At 39.2% G+C, this 12,025-nt stretch overlaps 1 protein-coding gene across 2 annotated transcripts; it reads left to right on the top strand.

Annotated features, from left to right (window-relative positions):
- Positions 1-1,359: 1,359 nt before the first annotated feature.
- ak4 (adenylate kinase 4) lies at positions 1,360-9,482 on the top strand. 2 transcript variants are annotated; one of them, XM_022738451.1, is made up of 5 exons: positions 1,360-1,857; positions 2,774-2,893; positions 5,564-5,730; positions 6,668-6,786; positions 7,160-9,482. In XM_022738451.1, the coding sequence occupies exons 1-5, from the start codon at positions 1,716-1,718 to the stop codon at positions 7,284-7,286; spliced, it is 675 nt and encodes a 224-aa protein (XP_022594172.1). In that variant the 5' UTR covers positions 1,360-1,715; the 3' UTR covers positions 7,287-9,482. The 2 variants fall into 2 exon arrangements, with proteins under 2 accessions (XP_022594172.1, XP_022594105.1); XM_022738384.1 differs by having other exon boundaries at positions 5,564-5,736.
- The last annotated feature ends 2,543 nt before the right edge of the window (positions 9,483-12,025 follow it).

The following is a 12,025-nucleotide window of genomic DNA, read 5'->3' as shown; positions in this document are numbered from 1 at the left end:
CGTTTAATTCCCCGTGTTTACATGAATATTTTTAATGACGCAGCAAGACCACACAGAGCAACGTGATTGTCGCCATTTTTTGTTGTTATTGAATTCTCCAAAGCCATGTGACAAAATGATCGTGGTTTTAAAAACAGGCTTCCGGGTGCGTAGACAAAAACTAGTTTCTCGAGGATAAAATAGGTTAATCTTCCGAGTTGTTTGCCTGATGGATTAGTCCGGTTACTCCACTGACTGGAGACTGAAGGCTGTGCGCAATGTTTGACAGCTCCGAGACGCTGCCGCCGCCGTATGGCTCGCAACAAGTACTCACTAGATTCCTCCCGTCCGCAAATGTTGCGCGGAATGACAGCGACTCATGTGCTTTTCTGCGCCCGCTGCCAGCAGCTCAAAACCATGACAAAATAGTCACTGTAAGCAATAATTAAAGCTCTGATCTGAGGGGAGTGCTGTCAACAAGTGGTGGAATCCAAGAATAGTCCACTTTTCAAATTAATGAGATGACATGCATCATATATAAACTCTCCTACAAATTTATTTATTGCAGAAATTAGTTTCAAAATTTTTACTTTGGTAAATAATAAGAAAAGTCAATTATTGGTGTGGTATAATTGTACCTATTATATCATATTGCAACTAAAATATGAATATTTTTATGGGATCCGCTGACATTATAATGGACACACCCTCCTTCTTCTGGTTGTTATAAATTAGCAGCATGACACTTTGTTTCTATAAAATCCCTGTAATAAACCATTACATCTTTTGGAGCCGAGATTATTAAAATTATTAATTATTTATCAATTTCTCATTGAAATATGTGCAGATCAAAACAGCTGTATAATAAAAACTTCCCAAACAGGCTGCACGAGGACAGGATTTTGTCTTCTTTTCTTCTTCCTCCTCCTCTTCGTTTTTTTTTTTAGACAGACAGACAGACAGACAGACAGACAGACAGACAGACAGATAGACAGATAGACAGATAGATAGATAGATAGATAGATAGATAGATAGATAGATAGATAGATAGACAGACAGACAGACAGACAGACAGACAGACAGATAGATAGATAGATAGATAGATAGATAGATAGATAGATAGATAGAAGTTTCCTGTGACTGTGTGCTTTAAAATACAATCGTGATTATTACAGTTTCCCATCACTTCAGGAAAAATATAGCCACTGACTGACATGAACAGGCTACTGTTGTGCATCAGTTTTAAATAAAAACTACAGTAACCAGTTTACCCCGCGAAGTTTGTGCAAATCCGTCATCCGCATTTTTTCTGGATGATATGCGCAGGAAAGTAGGGCGTTGTGGAGACTCCCTCATTCATTCGCAGGGGAAAGTCTCCGTTCTTAAAGACGTAGACGGGCGTAATGTGTCTATAAGAGAGCCGAAACAACAAGAAAAAAAAAAAAAAAAGGAAAAACGCGTTTGCCTTGATCCGAGTCACAGAGCAGGATAGTCCCAATGTGTGCAGAGAGTAGGCTCTGCGTAAAGAACCGACGCCAGAGATAAGCTGAAATTTACATTGGCAAGACTAGTTTATAAGCCACTCAGGCTTTGGACCCGCCAGACCGCTCATGCGTGCAGCTGATTAGGATTTTAATTAGGAGGCAATTTACTTGGGTCACAAACAGGAAAAAAAACTAACATTTGTGTAGCCTATCCCAGAGGTTTTACAGTAGCAGCCCGTTTCTGAGGAAGACATGGCTAAGTTATTCCGAGCTGCTATCATGGGTCCACCAGGATCAGGGAAAGGAACGATATCCAAGAGGATTGCGCAAAGCTTTGGCCTGCAATATCTGTCCAGTGGCCACTATCTACGAGAGAGCATAGCGGCAAATACAGGTAGGATACGTGTGCCCATGTACAGTAACCCTAACCTCAGTACAGTGGTGTCATCAGGAAGAGTGAGTCTGCTGGGGGAAAAAAAAAGTTGCTCAAACGCGTCATTTTGTGTTGCGTATGTGAGTTTGACAGTTCCGATGTTTTCTTCTTCCTAGTATCACTAGAATTGTCGCAAACATGTAATTATAACTCAAAAAGATTATAAAGAATTTGCAGAGGGAAGCAAATGGAGACAGGAGACAGTTGTTTCCTTGAAGCTCATTTGACAGGAAACCTTCATCCTTCACCCATGAGCCAGAACACGAGCTAACTTCGTTTTTCTTTCTCTGATGTCAGTCTGGTGGAGAGTTGACTTGTGAAAAGGTCCAACGCCAGTCAGTCCTTACGCCCTGCCAAGGCTTTTGTTGCAATTAATATTATAATTTAATTTAATAGTAATTTCTCCAAACGTAGTCCACACTTTAAACCGTTGATTGTGTCTTTAAACTTCCTCACCAACTGGAATTCATTTAACTCCCAGCATGTGCCAAGCTCATGTATACCGATAGTGAAATTGAGCTCAGTGCAGAGAGCCTAAGTACAAACATGTGTGCTTGGCAAAATGAAATGTTACAGTGAATTTGTAACTTGCTGGATAGTGTAACTAACTTTTCCCTTTTGAAATAAGTTTTTTAGGGTTCATAAACCAGTGAACTCAATAGGTATGTTTGTTCGCTGAATCCAGTGACCTGGTGTGAATGTTGATTTAATCAACTACAGCAGGCTCCAGAGTTTCCAGTGTAATTTTAAATGAATAAAATCACAGGCGTGGTGACAGTTTTATATCATTTTTATTTATTTTTTTATCGCATAACCAAGAATCAGGAAGCAGAGGCTGATATGCATTGTCTATCTTTACCTGTCTGTTGTGTATCAGATGCAGGTGTGCTGGTGAGGACCTATGTAGAGAGAAGCATGCTGGTTCCTGACCATGTGATGACCAGGCTGATGCTGCCCAGATTGGAACAGCTGAGCAACCACAGCTGGCTGCTGGACGGTGAGTAAAAACAATGTTTTTGTTTTTATTACACAATCATAGTGTATGGTCTGTACACTATGATAAACCAGGTTTACACACAGCAGACTCCACCCTTTGCCTTTGATTGTTGATTGAACTGCCTGCCACCCCTTAAATCTGATTGGCCACCTAAGGTGCCACCCCCCCAAAAAATCCAGGAACTGATGTTAGAGGCAGGGCCATCAGTCAAGCTTTTTTTCTTTTTTTTTTTTACACCACTGCATTTTCAGAAACATGGCCCCCAAAGTGCCTTATGCAGTGCCCCCTTTACTTGAGTCTGGAAAAATATGCTCTACATTATCCTACATCTGTGAGTAATTAGTGCTTTGAGGTACCTAACCCAGTTACCAGCAAGATTATACATGCTCCCAATTTACAGTAGTCATGGAGGATTTACTGTGCATCAGATTCAAATAAAAAGTCAAAGATATTCCTCCAAAGTGACAGTGTTCTCTGTTCTTTTTTGACCTCTATTGCAAATTTCTCAGTTTATGATGTGTTCACATCCAGTGCCAAGTTTCACTCAGTAACCTTTGTCACAACATAAGTCAATTACATATTACATGTCAATATATTGTCCATTTTTGTATATATATATATATATACATACATATATAAAATACTTCACGTTTTTGCTATGCATATACAAAAGTACAAGCACGGGTTACAAATGGCCAAAATAATGGAGATCATTGTCTAGCCACAGTTAAATATTATCCACTATCTTCAAGAGAGATGACAAACAGAGATGAAACAAACTGGTCAGTGTTAAACTGGTTTAAACCTTGAAACACGATCAGCGAACAAACAATTTAGCAAGAGAAGGGGCAACAGAAATCAAGGTTACTGACACACACATGCACACACACACACACACACACACACACGCACACATGCATGTTCATCATGTTTATCTCATGACTCTGAATGGCTGGGTTATTAGTGTCAGCAGATTGATTTACATGGTATTTTTCACTACGTTTTTGTGTTTTCCAATAAATGTATTTCATACTGGTACATTTTCATGCTCCAATCAACACAGACACATCTACAGTATATCGCCAAAAAATATACAGCACTATATGGACATAATTGCCTGCTCTCAGTCTCTTTCCCTCCTATAAGCTTTAATTTGTGCATTCCTGTCACTCATTTGTTGGTAACATGATGCATTGATGGTTAGAGGGATTTAACAGCTCTTTATTGACCAAACAAAGGAACAAACAGAGTGACTGCCAGATTCCACTGTAATGCATAAGGAAGCAATAAACTTCAAGGACAAGCCCAAATTCATGCATACAATACCAAACCATACTAAAAACAAAAGAAGGTCTTGTGGTTTTAGAGAGACAATGGCCTTAACACTGGAAGACAGTACATGTATTCTCGCCATGTCAGCAAACGCCTGCCATGCTGAAGTGTCCTTGAGCAAGGCACTGTCCTGTAGGTCACCTTGACCTCAGATCATGAGAGTGGGGCAAGAGGTAAAAGAGATTATTCACTGTAGACATTGTGGCAAAGTAATGGGACAATTATCCAATGATCCAATCACAAAATGCATTTCCTAACACAAGTGGAATAAAAGACAGCAGTTCTGGTTCTGGTTTTCTGTGTTTACTGCTGGTTTGGGCCACTGCCGTGACATTTCTTAAAGACATTCATAGTGCCTAGAAGGAGAATGTTACTGACCTTTCCTCTAGGACCACCATGAGTTTGATTTTTTTTTTTTTTGTGATAAATGGATTGCCATGAAATTTGGTTTAGATATTCATGTTCCCCAGAGGGTGATTTCTGCTGACCTTGGTGATCACCTGACTTTTAATTTATCACTATCAGGTGAAAGTTTTTTCACTTGTCATGTAAATATTTAAATGTCTAATAGATAGCACAGATATTTGAGACATTCATGGTTCCTAGACAAAGCAATAACTTTGACGATGCTGACTTTTAATCTAGGGCTGTCATCAAGTCAAAGTTTCAGTTTTTCCAATATATATATATATATTTATGATAAAGCAAAGCTTAAGACATTGCCACCAGGTTAAGCTGTATTTTGTGTTTAGTTCTAATTAGCAAACGTTAGCATGCTAACAAGCTAAACCAAGATAGTGATCACACCGGCTAAACATCAGCATGTTAGCATTATTATTGTGAGTATGTTAGCATGCTGATGTTAGCCTTTAACTTCAAAGTACAGCCTCAGAGAGGTGCTAGAGTAATTGTAGCTTGTGTCTTGTTATTACTACTGGTGGTTCCTCCATGTCACGTAACTGAGACCATTGTATGTTTCAGTAAGTTCATGCACATGTGCATAATCTTGTTATAATGTCACGGCTCCAGACCATTTCACTGGAAACAGCTTAAGTCTAAATTTACTTGCTCTCAGCTGCTGATATTATCAAACATTTAAACGGGAAATGACTCTGTATGTATGAAAGTGCATAATGGCCTTTTATTCATGTACAGAATGTTTTCACAATGATAATCAAAACTTAAAAAAGACAAATGGACCACAGTTTTGAATGGAGCTGACAGAAAAATTAAAGGTCATATATCAATATATTATCATTATCATCCCTCTCATAAAATGCCTGTTTTATAAGACGATGGCTTGACACATTCACCCTCCTCCCTCTGCTCTCTGTCAAGGTTTCCCTCGGACGCTGGCGCAGGCCCAGGCCTTGAACAGTCTGTATCAGCTCGACTTGGTTATCAGCCTCAATATACCCTATGAGACTCTGAGAGAGAGACTGAGTGACCGCTGGATCCATCCAGCCAGCGGTAGAGTCTACAACATGGGCTTCAACCCGCCACGAGTACAGGTCCCAGAAGTCTAGATGGATGTGACAGTGTAGTCACACTTCATTGATTTTCTTCAGGACATTTTGTCCTTTCAGTTTCTTCCCCCACACAATCTGTTTCGGTGTGTTTTTGAACTGGTAGAGATTTAGTGTCTTGCTTCAGCAGGATAGAAGCTTCAAAATCAAAATGATGAGGGACAGCATCCATAGTCACTACCCCACCCTACTGCACAATGACACTCCTGCTGCTTGTTATTTCACTTTACAGAGTCGTTGTCATACTATTTTAATAAACTAGTTAACTAAAATCTATTCAATAACTTATATACAGCTAAAAACAAATTTTCAAAGTGCTGCCACTAACTTTTAAGAAATTATTAGGAAGTAACAGGCCTGTAAAAGTAAAGCATTACCATTAATTACAGTAGAAGCCAATTTGTGAAAATAAGCCTCAATAAGTTTTTTTTAAAGAGGACACTGTCAATTCTGCAGACAGAATTGTGGCTTCTTCTTTCCTTGACAGCAAATGCCCTCTGTTCACAGCACCACTTGTTTGCTACTTGACTTTGGGGGCATTTACCATTTGCTTCGGAGCATGGTTTACACAGCTTCACCACAGGAAATTAGTCACAGTTTTTTTAAATTAAATATTATGCAGCAAAGAAAGACGGGAAAAGAGGAGTTGTATTTTATTGTTTATTATTGTATTTTAGGTGGACAATAGCATTCATGCATGAAGCTTTTTGTGAGCTTGAGATAAGAGGGAGCTGGGAAGCTGTCATGAACTTTATATCTTTATATAATATATGAGTTCCAAAAGGAAGATCCTGACATAATATGATAAGGACTGTAGATATGTGTGAGTTACTGTGTTGTATTGTAATCCCCTCTGCTCTCTTGACTTTACCTTTCTTGCATCGTTGCATCTGTGACCTTGTGTTGGCTTCCTCAGGGTAAGGATGACATCACCGGGGAGCCACTGATTCAGCATGATGATGACAAACCAGAAGCCCTGATGGCCAGACTGAGACACTACAAGGATGTGGCCAAGCCTGTCATAGACTTATACAAGTCAGTAAATACTCACCTTGCAGAGTGAGCAGTCTGCAAATATTTTTAGTGGTGATTTCCCCAAAATGCACCATATATTTTTAGATTTATTTCTAACAGGCAGTGCGTAGTGTCAGTTTTTGCTGACGACATATGAACTGAGATTCAATCTGCACTGAGATAGACAAGGCTGGATGACATCAGATAGTTGATCTGATGTCAGCACCAGATTTTGACAAATAAGAGAAATGGGTGGAATAAGAAAAAAAAATATTTTTCAAAACTGTCCATTGTTTAGCAATGCTAAACTGGTGAAGCGCTCTTTTAACATTTACAACTGTTATAACTGTAGCTACAACCTGCTTTCCTTCTTTTTTGTGGTTTCATCACTCAGGTCACAGGGAGTCCTGCACTCATTCTCTGGTACAGAGACGGACCGGATTTGGCCTTATATCAACTCTCTCCTCAGCACCAAGATGCACACGCAGCCATCAGACGCCTGCCAGACACAGACGCCCTGACAGCACTCTGAAAGAAAAGACCACAGGGAGACATCAAGAGGCCGCCAGAGGAAGTGGGGTTATGTCTCTACACGCTGGCCTCAGTGTCAGCTTTCAGGTTCTTCCTTAATGATGGAGTTCAGAGAAAAGGACCAGAACTGTAGTCAGCCAACATGTTTTTGTGTCAATCACTAGTTGTTGGGTTTTTTTTCAAAGGAATGGTTGGATGCAATTATATTGTGTATTGTGCTGGGTTCCATATTATCATAGGGAAATATCAAGATTCATTGAGATCAAAACTGATCACTTTTTTAAATCATTAATTTTACAAAAGCACTAATGATCAAACAAAGCCTTTAACTGATGTTTTATTTTTAATTGTTGAACACTGAATATAAATCTCGATCAGACAAAGGTGGTGAAATCAAAGCGAAATGTGGAGGAAAAAGTAAATACAGAATGCTGGATATTTTTTTTTTTTTTACATTAACTCTCCAATATTTTATTCATTAGATCCAACAACAGAGTGAAATGCTCAATAATATTAAACCTAAACAAAAACATTAAATATATGACACTAAACTATAAAATGATAAAGAAAAAAAGATTGTTGGTACAGTACAAGAATAAAACTCTAATGAAAGCAAATATGAAATATTATCTTTTCACATTTGATCAATTCCACTTTAAATAATATTTTTTATAGTGAAGCAAACAATATCACATTGTTACCGCTGTGAATATACATATAATTTTGTGGAGTACAACTCCTTAAATTACTCCTCAGTGTGCAAACTGAAACTGGGGAGTTTTAGTTTTTACTGAGTACAATGCGCACAACAAAATCCTTTATATAAAGTTCAGTCTAACTATACAGTAGCTTGAAGTTACAGATTAATTGAGAGCAATGCTGACACTGTATCTAAAACCAAACTCTCTTTTCTCACTGAACTGAAACTTTTGCGAGACTGTGAGCTGTACATGATGCCTACAGGTCAGCTGTTACTTATGTAACTATTCCGCAGAATTTGTTTTTATTTTCATCCGCTCAGTGTTTCTCGATTATATCCATCAATTACATAAATAATTTAACAGCTATTCTTTAAGTTTGTGCTGGAATGCTGCTGAGTCATATGGAGTCATGTTTGGGCTGGTGCTGGACTGGTACACAAAGCACCCACTGTCACTCCACAGCACACTCTGTGGCTGGGATGAAGACCAATGCAGAGAATATAGTGCCTTCAATGTTGTTACATTCCTTTAAATACACGATAAGGTTGCTCTGAGATTTTGAGCTTCAGAATATCATGATATGTTTGTTAGACTGTAAAGTTTGTGCAGTGTTTGTCCAATTTAAAAAAAACACTGTTGGGTTAGGAAGTAATAGGTCACTTTTATCATTCTGACAGGGTCATTTCTGTAAAGCTCTTATTTGTCAGATTGTTTTGTGTAAATCATTGTTTCAGGGTGGACAACTGTTTCAGTCAGAAATGACGCACAAAATAGCACAAAATGTGAGTTTGCCTTTTACAGTAACACTAACAGGTGCAATAAAGACCAAGAGATATGTTTTAATTGTTTTTGTCCTGTCAGTTTTGAAACGTTCTACCCATAAATAGCAAGATACTAATTCAGTAATTGACCACAGGTAACACAGCACATACAAAAAATATTTTCTGTCATTTGCTTTATGAGGTTAAAGAAATGAAGAAATTATGATTTTTTGTTTGTTTGTTTTTCTTGTCTGGGGTCAAAGGTCATGGGTGTTTGTGTTGTTTACAGATTGTAAAGCTCTTTGAGATGATTTTGAGTTGACTTGACTATGATACTGTGGGATCAAGATCAAATAAGATAAAACATTCTTTCACTAATGAATTTTGTTGCTTGGGTGACAACTGGATAAGATGCCTATATTTACAAAATGTCAGCAACTTGCCTGTACTTGTCTCAGTGTCTTCAGCAGCAAATGTCTGTAGATGTTCATTTGATAAAGTAGGAAGTCGTCTGTAGAGAGCAGTTGATTTACACTTTGTTTTTGGTTGTGGAGCTCAGTGTGCCCTCTCAGCCTGTTGAATAAATGGGTGTGGTGTAAACGTGTTGAGTTGTACATGACCACAGCCCAGTGCTTTCGTGCCACAGTGGATTTGATTTTTTTTTTTCTTTTATATTTTTATACCACATGTTACATTCCAAGAACAATAAACCTATTTAATCTTGCTGCTTTCTTTTTTCTTTGTATGTGACTAGTTGTTAAGCAACACACCTGCTGCTGTTAATCTACTATGTTTTACAATCAGCTGATGTTTTGTGTGAGACACCTTCCACAAATCCATAACAGACCACATTTCCACCCATCTAACCTGTAAAGAGATAACTGGTGTCTTTTTTTTTTTTTTTACTATTGAGTTTATTGTAATCCTTCAATCCATTTGCTTTTTACCACTGAGATTAAATATTCAGTCCGTTTGTGGAAGGTGTTTTATATTTACAGATTACACATTTACACACTGATTGTCAATCCTTTATCACGAATAATATTGACACAAATCTACCTCCATACTACCGGCTTTAGATTTCTTTCTTTCTGTCTTGCTTTCTTTCCAGCAAACATATAAAATAGTGGAAAACAACTTTGCTCCTCCCTTCTTTGCTCCTTGATCTTTCATATGCGAGAAAAACAGGAAGCAGCAGGACGTGCAAACTTGCACTTAACACAGAAGCCACAGTGGTATTCGCTCTGAAGACACACGCATGCACGTACATAGAAATACTGTCTGTATCTCCTCCTTTCTGGTCTAATCCTCTCAGCTCTGTAAATAAACCCCATGTGCACATAGTGGAAGTCCCGCTCCACTGTCACGGACCACAGCCTGATTAGTTGTGTTTACCTCTGACAGAGTGTTCGTGCATGCGTGAACCAAAATGAGGAACAGTATTCTCACCTGCATAACACGAGGGTTATAACCACAGTACGCCCAAAACCTCAAACGCAACACAACAATTTTTTTTTTTTTTTTTTAAATCCCCTCTTGATCATTGTTGTTATGGGGACATCTACTGTAGGAAAGTGGTGTTCTGCTCATGTGGCATCCAAAAATAGACCTACTTAATGCTGCTTTCAATCTCCATGATTTTTTTTTTTTTTAATTATAGGTGCATATCACCAGTATTGTTTTCTCGATTACTGCAGATTTCCCATAGCAAATTCGCATGAGGACATCCATTCAGACCGTTTCTGAAGTCCACTCAGGGTTTTACCGGACTGGTTCAGCTCAGGCAGGATGCGCTGAGCGGCGCAGTTTCTGCTCTACAGATCCACGAACATCCACACCCCCTCTGGCCTACTCGCTTAAGCCCATCCACGTCCTCTACAGATCTACCACTCGCCATCGCGGTACCTTGTTTGTAGCTCATATGCCAAAATGTGATTTTATGATGATGCCGTATAGTCTGTTGCCACCTCTGTAAATTTTCCCACAGGTGAACTGGGAACAACCGGGGGAATCCTTCTAACACAGCGTGTCTCGCGGGACGTTTTAACGCTTTGACCTTTGATTGGCAGCGAATGACAAATCAAAGGTCGGTGTCTGTGAGCGGAGCCGGGGTTCAAAGCGCATCTCCACCACGGCACAAGACGGCGCTCCCGGGAGAATGGTAGAAACCGCTCTGCAAGGTAAAGCATATATTTTTACTCATCTGATATGATTCAAGGGGCATGTTTTATAGGCTTTCTGGTACCTGAAACCAGCCTGAGTGGAAGGGAGCATCACGATCTGTGTGTGGATGTTACATAATATCAGGATACCTCTGGATATTCTGACCACTTCTCCCCCACAGTGCATCTGTGCTCGGTGGACAGGGACGTTATCACCGACATACTCTAGTTCCAGGAGGAAATGATCTGTTTGTTTGTTTTTGTCAATTATATGAGACACATTCATTTAAAATCACAAACTTGTCTCTGTGCTCTATTTGGCCTTTATTTGACTAGAAGCGCACACGAGCATCATAAATGACATCATTTGGGTTATTTTTGTCAGGGGTGTCGATTTATTTTTCCTTTTTTTCCTTATTTTACATATGATAAACCCTAAGTCATCGTTTCTGCATGAGGATCACTGTCACTGCTTTTATCCTAACGATAAATGACATGAATGAGTGGGAAGGCTGGATTTTTCTGTCAGCTGATGATTTCGGCGACGGCATCCCAGGACACCTTTAAAGGCGCATGACAGCTCTGTCCGCAGATCAGTTTTATGATCTCAACACATCAGAGTGTTTAGAGACACTAGTACAGATAAAACCTCAGTTATGTCTCTTCTATCTTCATCATCATCATCATCATCATCATCATCATCAGTATTATCAGAAATTACCATCTCCATCTTCCAGGGCTGCATGGCTCTAGTCTATATGTTGAGAGGACAGCTCCTCTCTTGTGTCGTCCAATAGCGCTCAGTCACGTCACCACCATCGTCAGGCACATCACGTGAGCAGCTTAACACAGCTTGGTGTGGTTTCATGTTCCCATCATGAGCCACTGAGTCAGCTTTTGCTCCAGGGGATATTGTTCATCCCTGAGGGTGAAGTGGGTTAAAACAGGCAAATAAGATAGACACCCAAGTCAAAGCAAGTGATTTTTACTGTTAAAGGTGTAGAAAGTAGTATTCATATTGGTTTATGGTGCAATAAAAACAGCAGGTGTAGCTACAAGGGGTTTAGGAGACTTTTCTATGGTTAAGGACAATGACTTATAGTAA

Source organism: Seriola dumerili, unplaced genomic scaffold, assembly GCF_002260705.1.
Source record: "Seriola dumerili isolate Sdu_G_001 unplaced genomic scaffold, Sdu_1.0 BDQW01000002.1, whole genome shotgun sequence".
In the NCBI taxonomy this organism is placed as follows: domain Eukaryota; kingdom Metazoa; phylum Chordata; class Actinopteri; order Carangiformes; family Carangidae; genus Seriola; species Seriola dumerili.
Note: the sequence above shows the minus strand (reverse complement) of the source record. Positions and strands in the feature narration are given on the sequence as shown.

What these genes read in the sequence shown, in the direction of transcription:
- ak4 (XM_022738384.1), top strand. Translation starts at nt 1,716, where the DNA reads ATGGCTAAGTTATTCCGAGCTGCTATCATGGGTCCACCAGGATCAGGG. An exon ending in GAGCATAGCGGCAAATACAG is followed by an intron (nt 1,858 to 2,773) that starts GTAGGATACGTG and finishes GTTGTGTATCAG; the next exon opens with ATGCAGGTGTGCTGGTGAGG. An exon ending in CCTGTCATAGACTTATACAA is followed by an intron (nt 6,787 to 7,159) that starts GTCAGTAAATAC and finishes TTCATCACTCAG; the next exon opens with GTCACAGGGAGTCCTGCACT.